General features: G+C 33.2%; 2 protein-coding genes across 4 annotated transcripts in view; one reads left to right on the top strand and one right to left on the bottom strand.

The window, feature by feature from the left end:
- The window catches only part of LOC136780590 (sex-regulated protein janus-A-like), a 39741-nt gene that overhangs the window by 12517 nt on the left and 1280 nt on the right, over positions 1-25944 (bottom strand). The gene's annotated exons all lie outside the window — the stretch shown is intronic.
- Positions 1939-25631, top strand: LOC136780586 (arrestin homolog). 3 transcript variants are annotated; one of them, XM_066739053.1, is made up of 11 exons: positions 1939-2405; positions 8803-9214; positions 9653-9822; positions 16068-16118; positions 16946-17081; positions 17895-18044; positions 21595-21742; positions 21929-22090; positions 22177-22340; positions 23472-23753; positions 23959-25631. In XM_066739053.1, the coding sequence occupies exons 2-11, from the start codon at positions 9134-9136 to the stop codon at positions 24253-24255; spliced, it is 1641 nt and encodes a 546-aa protein (XP_066595150.1). In that variant the 5' UTR covers positions 1939-2405; positions 8803-9133; the 3' UTR covers positions 24256-25631. The 3 variants fall into 3 exon arrangements, with proteins under 3 accessions (XP_066595150.1, XP_066595151.1, XP_066595152.1); XM_066739054.1 differs by lacking the exons at positions 8803-9214; positions 9653-9822; XM_066739055.1 differs by lacking the exons at positions 1939-2405; positions 8803-9214; positions 9653-9822 and adding an exon at positions 14209-14256.

Here is a 25944-nt window from a genome sequence, read left to right as displayed (position 1 = left end):
TACTTGACTAACTATAAGCACATGTATATTTAAGCCGGTTTGCTCAAAAGTACTATACGTATAGCTGCTACACCCACCAACAAGAGGCATAATAGTCACGTCGACGTTAAAATGTTTCAGGACTAATTTCCTGCGCAGCGTTAATTTCGCCAACTTTCACGAGAAAAATGAAATTTTTCTTTTTCCGATTATCCCCCTCATTTGTATACAATATAAAAGTATATAGTACTCTTTATTAACTGCATGGCGGAGTGCTTTTGTATACCGATAATTACCGAGAAAGCATTTTTCTAAAAAGTAATATTATATAGGAAAGAGGAGGTTGAAATACCTTATTATTGCGTTTGTCTCTCGATATAGCTCCGTCTAGTCTAGTGATACTGGTGCTTAGCACGCAATTTCAGTGACCTCGAACTTTTGGTAAGTAACTTCCTTCGGAAAACTGAAACCGAAAGTCCATATTGGACCGCTGCCAAGAGGCTAGGGTATTTTTCGAAACCAAAAAGAACCTCGAGTTAAAAAGGAATTTATTATTTCCGTATATTAACAGCTGGAACAGAAAAAGGAGAGCGTAAATGCAAATTGTAGTTTTAACCTTTAACTTCAGCGTGTTTGTTTTAGCGCGGTATATATTTGCAGTTTGTTTTGCAATGTTACATTTTACCGAACTGGCAAATAGCTTTTATACGGCTCGGTAACGATCCTGCAACGTTCCAACGACATTCCTACAAGATACTAGTGGGGTTTTTAACCAAACGAATTTTATGATCAACGCAATATAGCTTTCCATCGAATTTCCTCAACTTGGATATCCACAACATATCGAAAAGCAAGCCCATGGATAATGATGATTTACTAAAAGCTTTTTAGTGTAGCAAAAGTCCTGTTTGTATCTTGAACTAGTCAAAAATGAAGCTTTTTTCTTCTGTAGGCTGAAAATAGATGGTATATATAATGGTAAAAGCTTCAAAGTAGGGAAGCAGATATTGTAGGAAGCTACCTATTGTGACACATGCCGAAGCGGACCATGTCGAGAAAGTGTCAAGATATATTTGAAGTAAAACACCCTCCGATACTCTCAAGAATAACCTCTCATCTCTATTTGTAGCCTAAAATGGTCAATCTACCCCACTCAATGTTCAGAATAAATTATCGCTAAAATCCTTAGGTCTCTTTGAAATAATCTTCTCAGTTTTAAAACTATTGTTAATAAATGAATATTAGTATAATGTGAATACAATATAAATTTAGAAAGAAAAAAAAAGAAAACTAGAGGGAGTGTTGGAAGAAATGTTAACAATTTTGAGAATTAGGGATAAATTTTTGATTGAAATTCCGAATGAAATGGCGCAATTCGCTATTACTGGCTACGTTGTAAGTGCTCACTATTAAACCAGCTATAGCAGAGCCGTAAGAAACAAGTCGTCCCGCTTGTGTAATGGCTTGTTCCTTACATTGGAGAAACTGCGTCTACTTACTAAAGAGACGAAAATGTTTATTCACGCAAAATAAAATGGTCATCTGTTTGAGATGCTAAGTGATATGTTAATTCATAGTGCTATATTTATAATGGGAAAGCTAGAAAAAATAAAAAAAATAAACTCTTCTTCTATTTCGTAATACCTAATTTTATGTATAACGTTAAAGACGCGCGAGATGAGTGGGACAGATGTGTGGGACTCGTCGAGAGCTCTCGCTGTGTGCACTCAACATAAATATATAAACATAACGTGCAAACATTGTATACTGCTAATATTATTCTATTACAAATAGGATTATGGCTTTATTGGAATATGGGAAATTTCGATCGGGGTTTCGTTTGATTCGACGCGTTTTGCCACGCTTTTGCAGCGACCGAATGTTAGGGTATGTTTTGAAGGATACGCGTCGCGACGCCTGCGTCGGTCTGATCAGTATACGGCGAACCGTGCTGGACGACGGACACGTCGGTTTAAACCTTGACTCTCATCACTTTGCGAGCATAAAATAATCATAATTTCTATCGAATAAAATTTTGTCATCTCACTGGGTTATAGAAAAATCTAAGATTACACGTAATCTTGCATAAATCTTTGTGTTTTTCTTAGATCACTTTTCGTGAATATATCTTACTCGTCGATCGTATAAACTTTTGCTAATTATTCAGACTAAGTTTAATAAGAGCCTTAAATTGTAACAGTAAGGGGAGAAATCACAGAGAAGTACGAAGAAGAGAGAAAACATAACGAGAGACAGTGGTATAAAAAGAAGAGTATTGAAAAGGAACAGTCGATCTCTCTTGTGCGCCGGTTGAAGCTCTCTATCGTTGATAGTTGAAATTGAACGAGAGCTGTTAACCAAGCTGTTATTAGTTTATGCGATGCTCTCAAGTCAGTGATCTTGCATCTCCAGTTAGAATAGTGCTCGTAAGTAAAACAAACTTTTGCGGTTCACTCGAGTCTGATTTATTGCAGTGATCGTTCCTTTTACGTCATACTCCCCCAGCTAGATTTTTTTCAATTGAACAATGCAAAATTTTCACTATTTTCCTTTCAACTCACGAGCTTATCGAAGCCTTTGTTTTCGCAAATGCAAAGCTAATATGCAAATGATCGATCATATTTTGTCACTTTTCATCTGAAATGAATCGACTTGAAAAAATAATGATTCCAAATAGTGTATACGTGTACTCTACTCGGCGTGGATGTAGCCGCTAAAAAAACTTGGAAAATGAGATTAAGATGACGAAACTGTTGCGTTATAGAAAAGGAAAAATACGAAGCAGATGTTTTTTCAAGGTAATGGTCGTCAGCATATGCATAGCAAAGGTAACTTTTAATGAAACGTAAAAAAGGCCTCGTTGTTGGGGAACATGCAGAACGGAGTAGCCTACAAAGCGGTTTTGCTTTTTGCACATTTCACTAATTGGGCCCAAGAGTAAAAAGAAGCACCGGATTTCAAAACATTTTCAAATACTCTCTGCTCCTTATTCGGTTTGATCTACTACCCTTACGTTCGAAACTTTCAGCGGATCAAATACATTGGAACACGTTGCGGAATTCAATCTCTGCAAAGTTTTTTAGCGCCAGCATATTTCTTTCCACTAAATTGAAAGCTTATAAATCTATTTGTTTACAATAGGTATTGTACCAGAGTTAAGATATATACACTTGACTTGCTTACACTAATTGAACTTATTCAATTTTAAGTCCCGTTCGTGCTTTAGTCAAGGCTTTAATTTAAGATCCCACTCCTTTTCTCTTTCTTCTCATTATATATTTCAGTCTTAGCATAATAATAATTAGGGCGAGCTTAAATTTATCTCGGATAATAGAAAGATAGCTGCTGAGATTTAATTATTTTAAAGAAACAGCTTGCTGGAAAAGGGTTTAATTTTTTACACAGAGGCATTCGATCAAGCTTACGGTGAGCGTATAATTTTCAGATAGCCTTTCCTCGTTAGGCCAAAGCGTAGAAAGTAAATTTACCGTATTTATGAAAGAAGAAACTATTAATTTTCGTATGTTCTCTTGTTTTAATTATACCCTTCCAAATACATTTCATGTTGGTCAAAGAATAACGAAACGCCGTAAAGTCTCTTATATAGAAGTGGAATACGATACAAGTTCAGAGAGACACGTAGTAACCCCCCCAGACTCTTTGTGCAAACAGCGCATTAAAGCTGCATGCGGCTACGTGACTCCTTATAATTCAATCGGTCGTTTTTTTTTTTCTTATTAGAGGAGACGGAGCTCTCGAAATTGAAAATGGAGATAAATCAAGTCTGATAAGCAACCCCTAAGCAGCTTACGACAAACAAATTTAATTTTTGCTCTAAAAGCGGACCATACTGCAAAATTGCAATAGGAGCTATATTTACTAAAGCAAACCTAAAAGATTTCAAGTCCCTTTGAGTAAACCTTTCGTGGCTGCCGCCGCGAAAATGTCAAGTTTTGAGATTAACTGGAAATGTAATAACAAAACAGTAAAAACAGCAAGAGAGCGAAAAAAAGCATTAAAAACAAGTGCTTCTCAGGCGTGAGCTTTGATAGTTAGCAGCAAAGTCGTATGGCGGAAAAGGTTTGAGGAAACGCTTGAAACAGTGGTCTTTTGGGAGTTAAGAAGAAAAACAGTGAAGTTAGCCGAGAGAAATGGTTGGCGTACCATTAGCAAGAGGCCGGAATCAGCTTCTTAAAGCCCAATGGTCGACACAAGAATAATAAGGGGAGAGAGTAGCATAACAAATTGCCGAGCCTGTATAAAAGGCCCATAATTCATCCCTATATATACAATACATATGTGGATGTCTGATATAATAAGATATATAGTGTCCATGCCCTATATTATACATCTGACATTTGGCCTCATCTATATAAAAAAAATTTAGTTTACAGCATATAATTATTTCATACACAAACATCAATATTTGTACTTGTAGCAACAAATTAATCAAAGTCGAAGAGAAAATTTGGTCTTTTTCTCATATTTTGCGCAAGGGAGTAATCAAATTTCAAACATCCTCGATGGAGGAGTCATCCCGACGTTATCCTGCCTGCACAAAACGCGAAGTACATTCAAAAAATTAACAATTTATAATTAACCACAAATTTATAATCAATCTTAGTCATTGTGCCTATAATAACGTTGCAAATTCTGCTTATCTTTTATCACGCAAAGTATGCAAAAAAATGTGGAGTATGTTCAAAAAGAATATAGTCAGACAAGATTTATGCTTTTGGACATTTTGGCTCACAGATTCTAAATTGAAATTTATTAGACCCATGCTCCCAAGCTGTATCAAAAAATAGTGGACGATAAATCTGTTACAGTGCTAATGTTCGACTATTATTACACAGCACTGTATTGCGTCTATTATCATTAACTCTTGTATATCATATTCCAACAACGGTAATAATCAAAAACACAAACGTTGATATCCCATGAACATAATGAATTAGCATTAGTAAGCTAATGGTAATAGCCCAATGACAGCCTGTGTTTTGTATTCTTATGTAAATCATTATATAAACTGCAATCTGTAAGCAGTAGAGCGACCGAATTATGAAGGTAATATCTGGCGATGATGGTTATACACATGTCTCCTGTACCGTGAATGGAGATTCGAGTAATTCGAAAAGCCATCGTCATACTCGAGATTTCTATGAGCAAATATCAGGTGCGACTTTTAATTTTGTCATACATTAATATACCCGCAGACTGTGCCACTTTTCTACCAGTATTGCCTCCCTGAAATTATTTATCCAATTTTTACATCGTATTAAATAAATCTAATAATTTTGATACAACGTTATGCAGCATGATGTATTATTTGAGCATACTATCGGTTAGAGGCTAAAGTAATTTCTGCGATGATCTTCGATGAATGCTGGGTTCAGCAAAATTCTAATATATTACGTCTTGTCTTATGGATAATCTCTCAAGATTGATTGATCACTTTTGTAACAGCCAGCTTCATCTTGAACGATTGCTCCCTGTTTTTGTAATCTTTCATTGACAACTTATCATTTGATGTTGGCCTGAACCTATAACAAATAATCTAGCAATGATTCAATGACAGGAAAGCATAAGCCTACCATAAGAATGATACAAGATAAATATAATCGAAGAGCACGGTTTGGTCTAAAAAATATATATGTCGTTGCACATTTTACGCGTCTCAACTACATATTAATATATTATAATCACGCAATGTTTTTCAACGAAGAGATGGGAAACTCGCTCAATTTATTATTGTCATAAGTGTTTCATTATTCATCAGACAATGTATCTGTAAGTCGCATGAAAATAGAAATTAGATACGGAATTAAATTTACAAATTGTGCGGGGGCGAGAAAAAAATGTTTAATAGAAAAAATAGAAACAACTTTTAATAGATACTAGATGAAATGCGATTTTATTGAACTTTTCCATCTTATTTTCAATATTTGCCGGCACCTAAACATTTTTATTTCTTCTATATGTTGTTGCTATCAAAGTGTTTCAATACAGGATACGCTCCATGATCGCCTTATGATTGGTAGAAACTTTCGGAAACATATATATATAGCCAATAAGGCAGAGAAAGCAAAACTTGGAAAAAAAAGGAAACCCGTCGCATTTCTACAGGGAAAAATTCGTTTCGCATTTTCAGTCCTGAAGTATAATTTTTTCTAGAATTTTCTCGAATCTTTTGCAAACTTTCTCAATTCATATGAAAGTATTGTTTGAGAATACATCTGAAGGAAAAAACTTTATCGAGCAGGGGCGTATACTTTATATTAAAGGACTTTAGGAATTTCGTGCATTTCCTTTTTACATGAAATATATATATATATATATATATATGTATATACCATATAGCACGAATAGAACTGTTGGAGCAGAGTGGACCGAGGAATTCACTTTGGGGATATGGATAAAAGTTTTCTGTAAGATTGATGGAATAAGTAATGAGGTACTGTTAGCACGAATGGCCAAAGGGTTAATCGTGGCTGGCTAAAGATTCGGCACATTGGAGCTTTGCGGTTTGTTTAGCCCTATATCCTTCTATCATTAGCGTCTGAGAGGCTGATGCCTAAGAATCGTTAATCAGAGTGCTGCTTCTGCTGCTGATCTAGCACGAGATTCATTCCTAACCCTCGGCTTTTCCTCTTTTGCTCCTCCGCCGCGCGCTCTTGGCGAATACCGTCTCAGCTTTTGATCCCGCATTGAATAAACGATGAAGGATGCGTTAAAAGACGCTGAAGAGGGATTTCTAAGGATAGCAGGATTTTCCTGAAAATAAACTGTACGGGCCACAAGTTTCAAGTAAGAGCAATGTACAAGAAATATGTAACAAAATATAACAGCGACAGTTTAAGCTAAGATCACGTTTGTAGAGTTTCCTTTTTGTCGGTTGGTAGATAACGTTAAGTAGCTTCGGTATGCTCCCACACTTGATCCTTGTTTACTTAAAGGATTGACTGGCGTAGAGTCTTGCTTCTTTCTTTTTCTGTCACGAAGAATGATGAAGCGTAGCTCTTCGGTGAAGCACGATACTACTACCCGAGCATGTAAAAGCAAAGCCTTTAACAATATTATGTTCGAGGGTTAATGCATTAAGCAAATTAAGAAATAATACAAAATAGACGTGAATGAAATAATTTAATTTGCAGATTTTCTAATAGAATTCTGTACAGAGATGTATTTTTCCATAGATTTAAAATTGCGACACAATAAAATAGAGGTAAAGTATATATAGTATTAATTGTTAGTAGTTTGTACCCCGATCAATTATATCAATGAAAGTTTATGTAGGATTATGTAAATTAAATAATAATCATATTAATACTATATTGAACGAGTCAATGCCTGTAAATTTAGCATTAAATCTCGTTATACTAAGTAATAACCTATTTCACATGAATATAAAGCTCGAAAAATTTAACAATAGCTTTACGCACAATTTGCTACCTTAAATCTTTCCACGTTTACGAATTTTTTTCTTATTCTTTTTTGCGTCGTATTAATCTTAGATCAAAAGAAAGAAGGCCATTATATTCTTCACAATGATGAAAAACGTTTTTACGCCCCATATTGATTTCAAGCCGAAAACACATTTAGAATTTAAACCAACTTTATTTAATATCACCAGGAATAAGGGATAAACATGAAAACCGCAGAGACCTTTAAGAAGGGTATAGAAATCCTTGAAACAAGTTGAATTTTTTCGCGAGGGTCATACAAAATTTCTCATACTGTATGCATAACAAAACCCAGACAATTCTTGAAAAAAAAAAAATATTCTATAAAAACAGCATCAAGAAGAGCTGAAATTTTAATAAGAGTTATTCGTTAGTTTGTTTGTTTTACCCTTGAGGAAACCAGAAAAATATAACGTTACACGTTTAATTGAAAATCGAACGCTACAAAAGCCTACGAAGCAACAAAAGCTGAAAAAAAAGAAAATGTATTGCAAACACATTTAATGCTGGAATAGCTAGCTAGTTTTCCTTCTACTGACAAGTTTTAATTTACCTTGACAAAAAACTATAGCAGCTGCTATTGGATGTGCAATAAAAATGTTTTCAGCAAGGAAAGTTTTATAGGACTGACGTAGAATAAAGAATTCTATATCTTGCTTGATATTTCTTTTAGCATGCATAAGGTTCGATGTGGCGTATGACAAGCGAAGAGCTGCGTAAAAAAAGACAAATATCAGACAATTATTGAATCAGATTATTCGAAACATTCAAGTGGATGTTAAAATAATTATGCAGAATAATGCGATGTCCCCCCCATTGGAGACAGCGACTTCAAAGTCTTACAGGTAGAAACCTTTTAAAAGTTTATATACATAGATAATCATAGCAAAGTTTTCCAAGGACTTGTATTGAACCTCGAAGAGCATAGTCTGTCTCTCTCGAGAGAGAGAGAAAGAGAGAGAGGGAGAGAGAAAGAGAGAGAGGAAGCTTGGCTTCTGACGTTCTGCAGTTTCATCTTCTGAATAGAGGTAGAAGCAGCCACTGGAAGCTCTCATTACAACAGCGTCTTAAAAAAAAAGTTCCTCTCCTCTTTCACCTTTCTTCTTCTACAAAATGACCCCGCCAGTTCATGGATTATTTTTTTATTTCTTTTATAGGACCATTTTGCAGACTGCCCTTATGCAAGCACGTTCCTTGAAGCATTAAATTTTGCATTGTCCAAATACGTCTTCGAGCCAACGATTTTACTATTAACGACTCTTTACATGCTACCAAATCGTTTTATCCCATTACTCTCCATCTTCTTTTTTTATTCGTAAAATGCAATATTTACCGACTTTTAACATGTATTTTATTTAAGGCTCGGGGAAACTCGAAGAGTGAATGACGCAGAGTTGACTCGACGGAAGAGCACGGGGTATTTGCTGAAAGAAATGAAAAGAGTTAAATTAGGAAAGTGAATAAAAACGTGAAGGAAAGAGTGGGAGGAGGGTAAGAGGAAGAAGGAGAACGGGGGGGGGGCGGTGGTAGTACATCATCGCAAAGTGACGTTTTAACGAGAAGCCTAAAAATGTGGTGCGACTGACTATTATTAACGAGTGATGTTGTGAGAGAAAATAGACATTGTGTGTGTGATCGTGTACTGTTTGTTGGGCTTGTGCGGCCACAGAGAAGTAAAAACCCAGGACGAAATGGCCGAGAAAGAACGCCATTCAGAATCGGAAGTCAACGGGATAGCACCTGATAGGGACAGTCAGCTGCAACAGAATAAGGTATATGGAATAACCGGTCGTCAAGTGTACAACGTGCTTTTCTTTTTCACTATCCTCTCTCTCTCTTCTCTCTCTCTCTCTCTCTCTCTCTCTCTCTCTCTCTCTCTCTCTCTCTCTCTCTCGCTCGCTCCCTCCCTCCCTTCCTCTCTCCCTCCCTCCCTTTTTCTCGACACAATGAAAAATTTCCAGTTTAAGCGTCACAAATCTGCAAAGAACACTTTACGGTATTGGAAAATATCGCGAACCATTGCATTTTCATTTGCGTCTCTTACGCAAAAATTACTTCTTTATATATGTATAACGTAAACAAGTTTTTCAATTGCGTGAGAAAATTTAAACACGAATTAAAAAAATGTTAACGGTGTTTAAACATTATTATATATATTTTTATAAAATTAATTTAACGAGTGCAATACCTTTCTCTCTGCCTCATTACAGATTGATGAGAAAAAGATAGCCGATGCAATAGTGGAAAATGAGAAAAACGGAGGGGATGAAATTGAGAAAAATGTGAGAAAAGAAGAAGCAACTACCGAATGCCAAGGCGAAAAATTAGAGGCTCGCCTTGATCCCCATTTGCTGGTAATGAATACGCAGCAGGATGAAAGGTAAGGCTACTTTTTTCATGTAGAGTAGTACTATTCAACAATTTATACATACCATCTATCGCGTCAAGTGCAAGCTGAAACAGCTGAAGCCCGGAAGTAAAGCTGAGCCGCTTTTATAACGTTTTACAGCCAGGACTACACCTACCTACATTTCCACACCTTCAATTTTATTATACCCACACAAATATCGATTTCATGTATTCATCAAATATAACTTCCTTTTATTTATAATAGAATTTTACTCATGATTATTAATTAAAAACGACAGAGAGGAGAGAGAGGAGAGAGAGAGAGAGAAAGAAGAACTTGAACGCATAATATTAATTAATTAATTAATAACCAATCATTTAAAACAACCGATGAAAGTACTAAATATAACACAGCTGTAGTTATATTTATGCATGCACATTTATATACCTGCTACATTACTGCATTCTACTATGCAGAATGATTTACATCAATAAATCGGTTTTATTTTCGCTGCAGGTAGCATAAAGCAAGATTACTCTGTCGCCACTCGCCTAATGAACCATTTTCATGCTATACTACGTACGATACTCTACTCTATTAAAGCTTTAATTACATTTGAACAGTGGTTAAAAACTGTTAGGAGATATCAAAACGATATGAAAATGTATATTCGTCGTGAACTACGAATAGCAATAATAGAAAAACGTACATTGCTTCTACTTTATTTCCAATCGTATCATTGGATGCAGCTTACAGAGCTCTGTAGCCAGAAGGAATTGAGCTGCCAAGCTGTTTTCAATCATTATATTATAAAATTGTGTATTATGAAAAATCCCCGTTAAAAAAATACTGATAGAAATGAAATTTATTTTATACAAAAAATCTAAAAGATTACAAGGGAAAATCCTCTTGCGGAATTCTCTTTCACTGTTCAAGAATAGAAATGGAGGAGTATTAGGAAATAAAGCTGATAAATGAAACAAAAGTGGATACTTATACAATCTAAAAAAGTGTGAAATAATAGTCAACGAAACGAATTAAAGCACCAACTTCTCTTTTGTTAAATCGTTACTATTAATTGCTGAGCAATCTTCAAAAGAACGAAATATGGCAAAGGATTATGTCGATACATCTTGTTCTTAAAATTAAATATAGACTTTTCGTAAAAATGGCAACGATTCTTACAAATCTTTAAGTCGAAGAAGACTCGTTAGATATAACCTTTTCGTACTCTTAGGCTTTATAGCTTGACGGTCCGGAACCCCATTCGTCTGATGAGATACATCCGTGACTCAACCATTCGAGAAAACTTCTATGAAGATGACCCATAAACCGACGATTTGCCAGATGGGAGAAAAAACGATAAAAAGATCTGTTCGGTTATGAATCTTTCAAGTTTCAAGTATTCTGATAAACTGACTCGTAATGGTGTAGTTAATTTTTCTTTGGACGGTGCGCGCTATCTCATTAACTAATTGCTTTGAGTAAAAAAAAAACCTCGAGTCCATCATTAGTATTAATTTTACGAATACAAATGGTTTTTTTCTTCTTTTTTGCTGTATTTGACATAAACGTTAACATAGCAGTAGAACTGAAACTCCTGCATATTGAGTTCGACTAAATCTGAAGTTTATTAACAATTAGCTCGTGAATGTTCAAATTCGATATTGGCTTATTGTTCATTTACAATTCATGACTTTATTTCCAATCAATTACGAATCTTAAATTAACATTCGGTACGGACCGTACACGTACAATATTCGACCCTTTACGAATACATCACGCTCCTATGAATATATATACGGATAAGGCGATTATTTTATTTTTAAATAAGAATCGATAAATAACTGAATTCTTGAAAATATGGTAACAATTGATTAAAAAAGTTAGTATTGCCCAAAGTAGCTGAACATTCAAGCAGCAACTCACACGGTAGACTTCACTTAATCTGGAAAACAAGACGGTGAATTTGGTTCTTCGTGTTTACCAAGCGAAATTGCAGGTCGAAGTTTCTACCAAAGTACTTTTCTTACAAAGCTATAAATCGAATTCAGAGTATATATCTTCTAAAAAAGATACTCGTAAAAGGTGTGAAAAATTTTTACGCTTTATTTAAAGTATAATAATGTGTGCGTATGAGTAAATATAGGTGATTCTTACATTTTATGATGTTGACGACTTTCTCAGAAAGAATACACTCATAAAAGGAAACTTTACTATTTCTATCTATCGTTAAATTAATCCAAGGGAATACCAAAATCTTACGTGCATCATCTGACTAAAGTTTGAGGCTGGATAATTAGTTAGACTAATTAGTCACAGGGGCAATCTGAATCCGAGCTAGAGGTCTAATACGTAGAGTTAAGGGTAGGTGAAAATTTCTAGATTTCCATTGCATTAAATTTAGTGGAGAGGAAGGAGAGCTGTTCCCACTTTAATTGACAGTAAAATACTTTGTAGGAGCAGCAAGTCTTTACATTATAAGCAACTCTTGTGATTTCATTTACGATTACCATATATTCATATGATGTCCTCCTTGCAGAGACACATTTCATATTGATAATATAATAGTAATTCAATATTCTATTAAGTTGCATCTTGAGATAGCTCCGGATTGCAGACAGCTTAATTAGATTATACAATTAGACTGTGGTACAGAGCACTGTTTCAGTCAAACATTCACTGGACATTCAAACAATCATATCTTAAATCAGGTAATTACTCGTTTTTCTTCCTAAAGCTCATAAAGGAAGTATTTATAGTTATTATCATTAACTTTTCTAATTAGTTTCGGCTTGTTTTCTCATTTATTTTTGTGCAACCGACAACCATCAGTATTAAATCAAACAAATACACTTTTGTTTACTTTTCATATAGTAATTATAGACATCGCTGTGCTGTCTGTGAAGAATGTTCGCATACTTGCTTTTTGAAATTATAAGAGTCGAAGGAGAAACTTATACTTGGAAATGCGCCACGTGCAGATGTGTGAAACAAGGGGTAATGGTTGGCCACTATCCAAGCAAAGAAGAGTTAAACAAATTGTATGGTAGACGGAATAGCGCGTCTCAATTTAGATTAAAACGATCAAAGTTCAATTTGCATTCATGTCAGTGGCACTTGATACATATTTCAATTTGAATATTATTAAAAAGCAATCAGTGTACCTAAATAGAATTTGACTATCAATAATCCCATATGTATATCAACAAAAATATAATAAACTAGTATTTAGAAATATATTCCTTAATTTCAATTAAGAGATGAAATAAAATTATTTTTTAATCTTAGCCAAAATTTATTTAATACATATATATAAGGTTATTATTTTGTCCAGCTATAATTAATTGGATAAAAGAGAGAAGGAAAAAAGTCTGGGAGATTTTAAGTGAAAACCTTTAAATTAACATTAAAAGATCATGAAAAGTAATGAATAAATATATAACACTCGCGTACCTACGCACTACGCAGCATTCTTGGAGCATTTCCCTGTGGAATAAAAGTTTTCAAACTACTTAGACTATCTTATTGAAGTTTAAATTTAATTGCAAAGCACAAATTAAATTTGCTCTCTTATTTCACAAAAATTCAGTGAAAATTAAAAAGCCACCATAAAATCTGAATGCATTATTCGAAACGAATTTGTCCTCTTTTAACAAGTTCAGGATTGCTTCAGGCGCATAATATACAATACAATGCAGGCACAAATGCATAAAATTGAGACTAATGGACATTAACATGATTCAATGTACGTTAAGTACTTTATTGATAAAGAACTGTGGATTGAATTGGTAAAGGCATTTGAAATACTAGGCCGCAACTAATATAATTTGAAACTCCAAACTGGTACAACCATTAAAGCTGTAGCAAAACCTTGATTTCAGAGCTATGTAATAAGCATAGTTTGACTAAAGGATTATAAAGTACAAGAAGTTCGTGATTTACGAAAATCCAAAGATTTTAGCATATAATAGAAATTTAAAACTTTGTTGTAGCTTCCAACTGCAAACTATTCTATCAAAAATTAAAATTTAGCTGAGACTTCATACGCTCCTCAATTTTCAAACAATAAAAGTAACATCATAAAGTAAGATTTAGATTGAATAAATTGTTTTAGTAAAGATATTCAATGTATGTGAAATCGGCCTAATATAACTAAATAATAACTCCTATTCTGGATTCTGCCTTCTCTAATATGACTTTGAAATGAGGTAGTTAGATAATTGGCCAGTTATAAATTTCAATACATGTGATCGGATTGACTGATTAATCGACGAAGGCATGAGTTTGTTTGCAAGTGTACTTTTCTCAATCGTGTTGACGGCTTCTAATAAAGGCTTTAGGATCTAGAAAATAGAAGGCGTTAAACTGTTTGCATAATTTATCGAACTCTGTTGGAACATGTCAAAGAACGTTGTTAGTGTCAAAATAAACACTCTTTCATTTAGAAGAATTACAAAAATTGTAAGTAAATATATAAAGAAGATGGAAATGAAATGCATTTTTTATACGAATAAATTTCAACGCTTAAGTTTCAATGCAAATATCGATCATTAAATGCACCAAAAGACGAACAGAATTGACGTCAAAGCATATAGAGAAGGTTGAATTAAAGTTCAAATAAAACGACAATATAATGCTTTAAAATACCTTATGGCGTTATTATGAAAGTCTGTCAATCGCAGAACGAAATATGGTAACGTTGTCTTTCAATAATAAAAAATTTGTTTTGTAGACAAAAGATAGCAATCGACTTTTCACTGCGTCTGAAAAGTGATATAACTGTAACTTTGATCAAAATTGTTTATGAAATACTTAATACTAGTAATACAACATAATTCCGATAAAAATTTGTATAGGCCACTTATATTTATATAAATAATCACAAGCTATACTTAGAAACTCTTATAAATAATATTTATTTGTAAAACTTTTTTCTTTGCATTTGCTTCCTTTAAAAACTTGTATCTTTTCACGACAAAGCAATTATAATAACGTTACGTTAAATAACATTGGAGACTCGGAGAAAAGTTTCAAGAGTTTACCAAAATACGTTTAATACTATATACGTATTAAAGAAAAAAAGTAATATGTATTTTTATATTTTACTGTACATTCTAATGCAGCATGACATAAAAGAGGGAAAAAAGCTTTTTGGTAAGCTGCGAGCAGAGGATACTGTTGAAGGAAAAGAACTTTCGTGATGTAAAGCAACGCTCACATGGGATACACACACACACACACACACACACATTGCCTATATCTTATTAATCATGACGTACAGTTGACTCAACACATTTATGAGTTTATGCCCCTTTTTACATAATAGTTGCTCATATATGAATGATAGCTACATAAAAAATATTCCTGTATCTTTTATATATATCTAAGACGATTGCATTTTTCGAATATTTCATTCCAAAGCTTTCAGTAAATTCTATTAATAAAAGAAATAATGATGAATGCCCAACTCTTCATCTGAATGGAGATTAAACCAGCTTAAGAGAAGGTCATTTATTACCACTCACAAAAACGAGTATTATAACATACTTTAAGAATTCCCTACTTTTTAAGTAGTAGTATACCATGTTAAAGTAGACAATACTTTTCTATAGAAAGATTGCCTCTACCAATTTTTATATCGAAGTAATAGTCTTCAGAAAATTGCTTCGAGCTAAAGCTGTAAATTTCAAGGTTTCGACAAAATTTCTATTAACTTATTATTATTACCAATAACGTGACTTTTGATTTTTATATGACAGAAATGGATTCCTCGTTAGAAAAAAATACTCCGAGTAGGTGCCGACTGCAACACAAACATTACAAACTGAAGAGCAGCAATTTTTGTGAAAAATTGAATAACCGTGATGGAAAGCTTTTGTTTTGTGGTCGTTGCAATAACCTATACGCGGTTAATCCTTTTTGTTGTGCAGCACAAATCAATATCTCTCATTCATTATATAATTCCATTTCATTATAAGCTCCGCTCGCTTCGTTTTTAGGCTTTCAATTTTTAAACGTTTCGCAATGGTTTTTATGATCACTTTTACTGAAAAAGCATTCAAAACTTAAAAATATTTGTTAACGATATTTCCTGTATCGATCAACAATTTTTTGTTAATACACTTCAAGCATGAACAAAACGTATATGAAATGTTTTAACGCTAAGATTGAGATTTGATTCATTGTTTACAAATCACATAAACTATACTATGAAATAATTTATTCATTTGCTCGGTTAAGATGATTAAACAAATAATTTTGATTTGTTTCAGAATAATCGAATCAAGCTCTGATCATATAGTAGATACTACTTTAAACGGAAGGTAATAACACAATTTTATATAATTATACTTTATTTTCCAAATTTTTTTAATGTAGAAAATAATAATATAACTTATGTGGAGCTCACGTTTGTTCTTTCTGAAGCTTTTATTCTAACAACGAATGAAACGTAATAGAGTGTTCTCTTCAATTAATCGCGGTTATCACATAAGTTGAGAAAAGTCAATTGTGAGTGCACAGTCCTCTTTTGTTAGAGAATTGAAACTTCTTTCATAGCAAAGTGTTCGTTTTCCTGTACCAGAAAAAAAAACTTTTCTCAGCTTAGTTCTTAGCTAAAGCTATACTCTCCCTGACCACACTAACAAGTAATATTACTCTAAATGAGTAAGAAAATCGATAATTAAATCTTTCTGTAATACCTTCAAAGTTATTATGTGATAGTAGATGAAGCCGTTGATAATATTATTGATAGAAAAACGAATAATATTTTAGTTATAAAATCAATGTACAAATAAATATCATATATTGAAATCAACTTTAACTTTTTACTATAGCAAGAACTCGTCAATTGCATTATACGAAAAGCTTATTGATAAGCATTAATCCGCTTTTTGTGTCAAGTCCAATTTAAAAGCGGCCAACTATATTTTGCCTTACACAACAAAGACCTGCACACAGAGCTTAATAAACCTCGAACCATAAATTGCCCAATTGGAAAATTTCAAAATGTAAAAAGTAACTAGAAAAACTATTAAATTAGCAAAAATAATTATTCCTACTTAAAAATGTAAATTTAATAAAAACATAATGGATATAATTTTAATTATTTTATGCTATTATACAAAAGCTGCTATTAAATATTTTGCAGAGCATATAAGAAGACCTCGATGAACAACAAACTGACGCTGTATCTTGTTAGCAGGGACATCATAGCCAGCGAATCCGAAATAGATAATCTTTATGGAGTCATTTTGGTGGATCCTGAATATTTGAAGGACAGGAGGGTAACAAATGTCAATTACACAGAAATTTTTAGAAATATCCAGTAGTGAAAAATCTGTCAATATTAAAATAAAACTAAAATAAAAATACTTTCAACTTCAAGTCAACCAGTAATTGTACGAAATAATGTTCAGTTAAAAACGTTTGAAGATAACAGCACTTACCTATTAGTTAATTTATTTTCTCAATTTAAACGTAGTTGAAATAAACTGCGATGAAAGGAAGATAAGTCATCCAACGATTAATCACGAAAGAGTACGGTTTCTTATCTATCGCTAATTACTTTGGCAACTTGTGAATCTTTAATCAAATAGCTTTTTAACAATACGAAATTATTGCTACGATAAAACAGACTAATAAAAAGCGGCTTACTTATACTTTAAGCAATTGCAAAAAAGGGTTTTATCTGTAATTATATTTATAAAATAGTAAATGTAATGTATTAGAGCAATAATAAGGTGTCCTAGAAAGTAATGTTAGCTTCCATTTCTAGTGCTAAAAAGCGTTCTTAAAACTCATTTATCTTTTATCGAATTTAAAAGAGAGAAACGGAATTGCTTACTTTAATTAAAATATATTAAAGCTTGAAAAACTCTATCTCTCTTACACTAAACCTTCGTACCGAGTAGCATTATCATTCCCAATTTAAATTACTTACTAAAACCAATTAAGACACTATCTAGTCCCTCAACGATTTTATAAAAGAATTATCCATATTGTACACAAGATGCAGGATTTTTCGTGAAATTAACATATTAGGTCGTGCATTGAGAATTGACAATAGTTTGTTGCAATCAGAATACTTTTATTGGCAGGTCTATGGTCAAGTAACATTGACTTTCCGTTATGGCAGAGAAGACGAAGAAAGCATGGGACTGAAATTCTGCAACGAAGCAATTTTATGTGTAGCACAGCTGTATCCTCCTTATACGTCCAGCGAGTTTCAAGAAACAATTCCATTACAGGTAAATGTCATCTCGCCTATCAGTAAAAAATAATTCTATCTTTATTTCTTTAAACTAGTCATGGGGATTAAATCGATAGATTTTTAATATTTGATTTTAGCCAAGATTTGACGGCTTTTATTTTAGTTTTGTCCGAGCCCATATTATTTCGTACTACGAAGTAACTTGCACAATAACACTAATTAGAGGAAAAGTTACGATTTTTGATTAAATCATGAATTGAATAGGTAGTGAAATATTGCTAGAGCTCAGCGTGTTTTTGCTTTACCAACGAACATACGTCAATTAAGTCGCCACTCTCTTTACAACGAATACAACTTTACACGAATGCAATTTTTACTACAAGAATTCTCATCCATCAATTTCAGCTACATGACAGAAAACAAATGTCTATTTAAAAAAATTAATAAGTCAAAGAATAGCTTTAATAAAACTACTCAAATCGCTTGAATTCTTAGACAAAATGTCTTTAACGTATATGTGATTTAATTAAATGCACAAATCTACACACAAATAGTGTATTTCAGCTATCTATATACCTTCGCAATAATAAAACGAAGCGCGCTTAACCAATTCCGTTTATTTCAATTGCCAACTTTTTATAACAAACTTGCCGAACTGTTCGCAAATTGAAGAAAGAAAATAATGTGGATTGTGTACAAATAAGGGGCGATATAAAAAGAATGATTTTGCAAATTTGATCTAAATTTTAGCGGTACGGTAATAAGTATATTAGAAATAGTAGCTACTCAAATCGAGGACGCAGTATGAAGATAAATTACTAAAGTTTAGTTATCAGTTCGGTCACGTTTTCGCTATTGGCTTGTTGGTGATCTTTCAACGTAGAGACAAACATAAAATCGATAGCGCGCACACATGAACACTTTTACACGAAACACTTTAAGCCTCCTAATGTAAGCAATGACAAAAAGAGAGGGAGAGAGTAAAAGGGTAGAGAGTAGAAAGGATACGAAAAGCTGTTCATATCTATATATGAATACACATGCTATGTATCATAACTATAAATGTTTAATGCATAAAATAAGAATAAGATGAATATGGGGACAAAGGAATACCGCGTACATAATAAAGTAGTCTACTTCTTTAAAATTTACTCCTATTCAGTTACAGTATAACAGTTTCTGCTTCCTATTGTGTATGCACATACTATATATATACTATATTACATTATGTTTTATCCCATAGCATACACATATCAATCAAAGAGTAAAATTATATAATTTTACAAAATGTAAAAAAAGAAAAATGAGCAATATTTAAGGTTTCGTGTCGTTTAGTTAATATGAGACACGTGATTTACAGCTGAATAAATAAAGATCATTTATGAAAATATAAATAGTTTCACTAGTGCTCCATTGTTAACATCCGTGCCAGTGAAGCTTAAAATAAACTACATGGAAATGAGTAGTAAAATGCATGATACCATAGACGGTCATAAAATATAATAACCTAAATTTATATAAAAATAATCGAGTGATCAGTGGTTTTTCAGTGGTTAAATAACCATGCACCTTCGGCTGAGTGGGTGCGATTAGTACTTTTAAAGCTTTACGCGCTGTAATCATTTTAGCAAAGAAGTATTTCACAGTATAGTATACTGCGCAAGGCATCCTACCAACAGTATATAGGGATTTCAGTGCTGTTGTTCAAACCGTTTTCGTACTTCTTACGGCTTAAAGATAACAACTTTATAATTTGCATCGGTGTTTGAGTAACTCGAGTGTGACACGTAATACATTTAAGGCACTCGATTGAACGTTATTATTCCACTGTGAAATATTTACAACCGCATTAGATACTAAGGGCCAGAATTAAAATTTATCCAAACTATTGAGCAATTTGGAATGTCTGTATAGATTACTATCAAATTTGTTGCATGCTTCCCTTGCTGGATTATCGCGTGACAAGAGCAGTAAAAACATTCGATTCGATTAATTACGCATATAATCCAGTATAATATTAATTTTACTGCGAATACAAATGAATGCTTCGTTCAATTGATCTGTTTTGCAGAATAATGGGCTTTAACAAACTATAATGAGATGAAGTTTTCGTCTATCTCGCGTAATATTCGAACATACGGATAAAATCTTTTATCGTAACAAACTGTAATTATACATAAATGCAACAACGAGTAAGAGGGATGAGGGATAGTTTTATTGAAACGTCGAATGGGAAACCTTATCAAAGTCCATTTATCTTTACGCTGGATAAGTAGAAACAGTCAGTTTTAGGTTTCAAAGTTGAATGAGGTTCGTATATATAGGCAAGCTTGTGTGTGTGTGTGCGTTTTTCGTTCTCTGCACGTTTGATTGATTCGATGTTTAATTTGAGATTAGGCGAATTAACTAAAGAAAATAGAATATAAATTCACTTTTAGTATTAAAGTCTCGCTTGATTGAGCACGCTACGATAGGAAATCCACTCATGAATGTGAGTCCGACAGATATAAATGGAATGTGTCGCAGGCCCAACCCCCCATTACTGCAGCCAGCTATCGATAGGGTGCAAATAGTACCTTAAAAGCTTGCGCAAAATCTAGACGTGATACTGTGTACCTGTTAGCTTAAGGTCAAATCGTGTGACCTTGACCCTGACCTACCTGGAGAAACTCCTCACGGGTCAACAGGGAATATCATGGTCTCTCCGCGTATAATATACTTTCTATCTCTCCAATTCCCTTCTCTCTCTCGCTGTGTTTATTTCCCTTATTATTAATATTATTGCATATTACGGCAAGACGATTCACACTTAAAGTTTATCCAACTGGCCCGTATGCCCGAAGAAATTCAACTTAAACATCATCAGATTTTAACCTTCCTTATAATGATAATATGCTACCTTATCTCTAAATCAATCTACTCTGAATTTAATTGACGAAACTTGGTACGCGGAACTCGGATTAATTAATTCCGTAATTAAGGGGAAAATCATTTTCATTATCCAGAGGTTAGAGATAGATAATGGCTAACGATCGCATTTATTTACTCGCTGTTTCAGAGCAAAACGCAAAATTCGCGCGTACTAAAATTAAAATTAAAAATATAGTTGTAACAAATTTGTAGTTTTCCGAGAGTTATGATTTTCGAAGGCTAGGTCGAGAATTACGTCGGCTAACTTCCGAGATTTATCACATAAGTGCTGCACTCTGCTATTTCTTTCCTACCTCTTTTCCTCTTTATCACTTCAAAGACTCAACTTTTTTCTCATTTTCACATCTCTTCTTTCTAGAAAATATGTAACTCTTGTAATAATTTGTTCCTTTCATGCAACACAATTTTCTCATTGTTGCGCTCTGTACTTTAATCAAACGTTCGCGTTATTATATTTCATTCCTTCTCTACACGATATTCATAATGCAGTAGAATATTTCAATTTTTAGGCGAATGTTTTGGTATAATACGCTATTATTTAAAGCATATGCATAACGAAGATGCCATTAATGATATTATGACAAAACGAGGGGGAAAAAGTTAAAATGGTTTTCGTAATCTAAATAAAGTCGTAAAAAGAAAATTTTCATTTTCAGGAAGCCCTTGTGAAAAGGCTGGGGTCCTGTGCACGTGCCTTTACCATGAAAATAACTTCATCGGCACCCCCATCAGTAATACTCGTACCCGCAAAAGAATATAACGGCGCACCCATCGGCACTAGCTACGATGTAAGAGCGTTTATCGGTAAGCGTGTATTTTTATTAGAAATTTTAATGCAACAAGCCTGAATAGGTTTGATAAAAAAAGTCAAGCTGCTGAACATTGTCAGATGAACTTTTGCGATGGGAAAGTGCATTCGCTACATCAAGAAAATTGTAAGACTTTAAGAGAAAGGAAAAAAAATACAGACAAAATTTTCCCTCATTTTAGCTGAGCGAGCAGATGAAAAACTCAATGTAAAAACTACGGTAAGGATGGCTATCCGTGTAATTCAACGAAGCACGCTACCTCCATTGCCCGCTACCACTGTCTATACTGTACCCAACTCCACCCTTTTACTATCACCTGTAGGCTCCGAATTACAAAATGAAGGTAAGTCCAACGAGGTAGAAGAATAGGACTTATCAAGATGAGTTTTATCAAGACGAATTTTAAAATACTGCATAATATGTGCTTAGAAGAAGCAGGACCACATGCAGCGGTAGAAAAGCCATTTATACTCAATGGTGGCCGCATTCGTTTGGAAGCAAAACTGGACCGTTCGATTTATGCTCACGGTGACTCGATCGCTGTTCAAGTTAGCGTTACTAACAACAGCAGCAGAACGGTCAGGAGGATCAAGGTACAATTTTTAACTATACCTATTAAGTTAGTTACCACGTTTCGTATAGCGAGCCAGACGTTTCCAATTATTAGCCAAAATTATACATTCCCAAATGTTTCTCAAGGATGAAAATTTAACATTTTTATAAAGCTGCGAGTAAAATTTAATTGAGCAAGGCTATTAATAAATTTCCTATTAAATATCCTAAAAGACCCAAGAAGATTAAAATGTCTTCGGGCAATCAAGCTCTACTTTATTCGCGAAGAAATTGGCTCATAACTTGACACATATCGTGTAGACACTTAATATTTTAACAAATCTTTTTATAGCAGGACTTTACTCAAGCCAATTTAGTCTTTTCAAAGACCCGACTGTAGACACAAGCTTTAATATGAAACTTCCTGGTATCGGACAAATTTAGATACCAATAGTTGCATGCATTTATTTTTACTCAACGCAATATTTCTATTTTAGTCATTCGAGTAAAACAAATAATTTTAATAAGAGGCTCATAGGAAATATAAAATTTTAAGTTAAAAAGCATACAAGATTCATGAAAGGACAGCTTATAGCTAGTAAGTTTCCTTTTCCCTTCTTTGCTTAATGAAGTTATCTATATTAATACTCTCGAGTTGCTCTTTCAGTTTTCCTATTTAGCTGGTAGAATCTTATAGAAGTTCACAACCTTATTAAACTAGCCGAATCCCGTGGGTGCACTCGATCTCAATGACTCAGGGTCAAAACCTTAATAAGGCTATAGTTCCCAACATGTTCTTTAATAAATCTTAATGAAAAAACTCTTTTAATTTATTTTCTTCAATTTAATAAAATATCAGTTATATGCTCGAGATATCGATCATTCTTCTTGACATAAATTAATTCCAATAAGAGTTAACTAATGATTTCTCATGTTACACATTAATGATCAATTTTATTTACATGACTCTATATCTCCTCCACTATTCCATGTGGTTCTGATTGCTATATACATGTAACTGTAGACTTTATGCTTGCTTTTATTTTATTTGAAATAGTCATCATTATATATGTAAACTAATAACCAAACACTGCTGGTTACATGGTCCATTTTTGCTTAAGCGTATGAAATCAATATTTTTATTGTGCTAAACAATGTTTTACTCATGCTAGGTGCTAGTCTTTCAACACGTCGACGTTTGCATGTTCACCAATGGCAAATTCAAAAATGTAGTAGCAGCTTTGTCTTCTCAAGATGGTTGTCCGATAGTGCCAGGAGGAAGCTTGAAACAAACTTATTCGATAAAACCAGTCAAAAGTTGCACGAAAAATTGGGTCGCCTTGGAAGACAGTTATACAAAAGCAGAAGCTTTCTTATCTTCAACAATAAAATGTCCTGGAAACAGTCCGGAAGATAGGAATGTTTTCGCTATTTACGTGTCTTATTATGTTCAGGTAAGTCAATGTTGGTGAAATTTACGTATATTCGTTGACTACTTTAAGATTCATTGCAAATAATAATGAAAACAGATATATACAATTATCAACGGGTTTCTAATAAGTTTATCGGTCGCCAACGCACAAGTTTTTCTGTAGAAATGCAATATTTTCAGTAAGCATATCAATAATAACAAGTGTTTTGCTTCTCTGTTGTATTTAGGTGAAATTAATCATTACTGCAATGGGTTTTCCCAATGGTGTGGTCTCCTTGAAACTGCCGTTTACTTTAATGCATAGTAATATGGACCAAAATTTGGTAAGCCCCCAATTACCGATGACAGAGGTTGCAAGTTCAACGGCTGAATGCACGGGTGAGCCCGAAGTCTTGGAAAAACCAGTTAATGCTATATCTAAAACTAAGGGTACTAAAGTCGAGGACACTAAGAGGAAAAAGAAGGAAAGAACTATTGCTGATATGGACCTTATTGAACAATACGACGAAACTGGTAGTACCTGAGGGCAAATTCAAGGTATAAAAACGTCGTCGAATCAGGCTACACGAAAAACCAGTGGTGCGAAAGAAATAAAGGATCCAAGCCGGAAAGGCTGCATACTGGGACTGAGTATTCAGAGAGCATGGTCGTGCTTTAGAAGAGCTTCGTAGTGTGCAGTGAATACAACGTTTAAAACAATATTAAGGAGATAAAAGCAGTATATAGCGACGACAATTAACGGGATCTTTCATACCGACATTACAGAGCGAAAGTTTTGATCGAAACGAGTATCAACGATACGGTATTATTTTACGTAGAGAATTTCAAATTCTGTTGAGTATTTTAGTGACGTCGCGAATTCCTCTTTCTAGTAAAATAGATTTTCGGAAAAAAAAAGATTATTTTTTTTATTTAATTGTTTGTATAGTGTGATTATTTTCTTTTGGTATTTTCGAAAATCTTACCAATTCAGGAGAGAGAGAGAGGGAGAGAGAGAGAGAGAGAGCAGCTCGCAACGTCACTAAAGTGCTATAAGACATTTGAAATTAGTTTTCAAGCAATGCTGTATCGTTGATACATATTTTTACTCTGTAATGTCGGTATGAAATACCCTGTTAAGCAAACAGATTTGCACTGTAAAATCTGTTATTTCTAAAAGTTGATAAATTAAAATATTTTCGTCTATTAATTGCAAAGAGAATTGATGGGCACGCAAAGTCAATTTCTTTAAACAGCTATGAAACACTATATGTCTATTTCCATAGAGAGAACATCAACTTTAACATTAAAACTACCAGAAACAACGCTCAAGCGACCGCTTTTATATACATAAGTAAACTAAACAGCAAATGGTAGTTTGATTAATCCTCGGTCATTCTAGGAAATTAACTTAATCAAATAACATACAATAAATAAGTAAAATGAACAGTGAATGATTGCAGGACAATCAGTTTTATCTCATATATGCAATTATTAAGGTGAAGGAAACACATCTTGTTACACCGAGAGCATTATATGGTAATAACATTTATTTGTAAAAAAAACACTGAAAAAATTGGTAAGGGCTAAATCCAAATTTGCTGCATGTGTATCAAAATAAAATTATATATATGTATATATATATATATATATATATTAGAACTTAAGTGATGTTGTAATTATTAAAAGTTAATCAATAATCAGTTTAAGCATATTTATTATCTTTTAAAAGAATGATTGCCCTAAAAAAATTTACATTTTAAAGTATATGATGAGCACATATTTTCAGTTTTTTAACAGATACAACTCTAAAATTAAAATATTTTTAGAAAGATATTTACAAAGTGAGAAAAAGACTTTGAATCAAAATTTCCTATTCAAAATTCAAAATACCATGGGATGTTATTATTGCTATAAGTGAACAGAATATTATCATGCAACATTATTAAAAATTTTACATAGTTATATGTATTAAAATAATGACGAAATTAATGTTTCTCATTGAGTAAATTAAAACAGAATTATATATAAAAATTAATATAAATGTATAATTTAATAAAAATTAAAAATTTAGTTTTAAGATAACAAGATTGTCTTTGATAGTTTGTAATAATAAACAATTCTATGTTGATGTACAAAGTTAATTATGATAGCATACTTTTTACATAAATCCTGTTTATAAAATTTAATTAAAATTTAACAGACAATTTGTAAATTAAATAATTACATGTGCT

The sequence above is a fragment of the Prorops nasuta genome, unplaced genomic scaffold, assembly GCF_024137725.1.
Source record: "Prorops nasuta isolate Cenicafe-Biocafe unplaced genomic scaffold, Cenicafe_Pnas_1.2 PNAS00019, whole genome shotgun sequence".
Lineage (NCBI taxonomy): Eukaryota > Metazoa > Arthropoda > Insecta > Hymenoptera > Bethylidae > Prorops > Prorops nasuta.
This window is presented reverse-complemented; position numbering and strand designations above follow the sequence as displayed.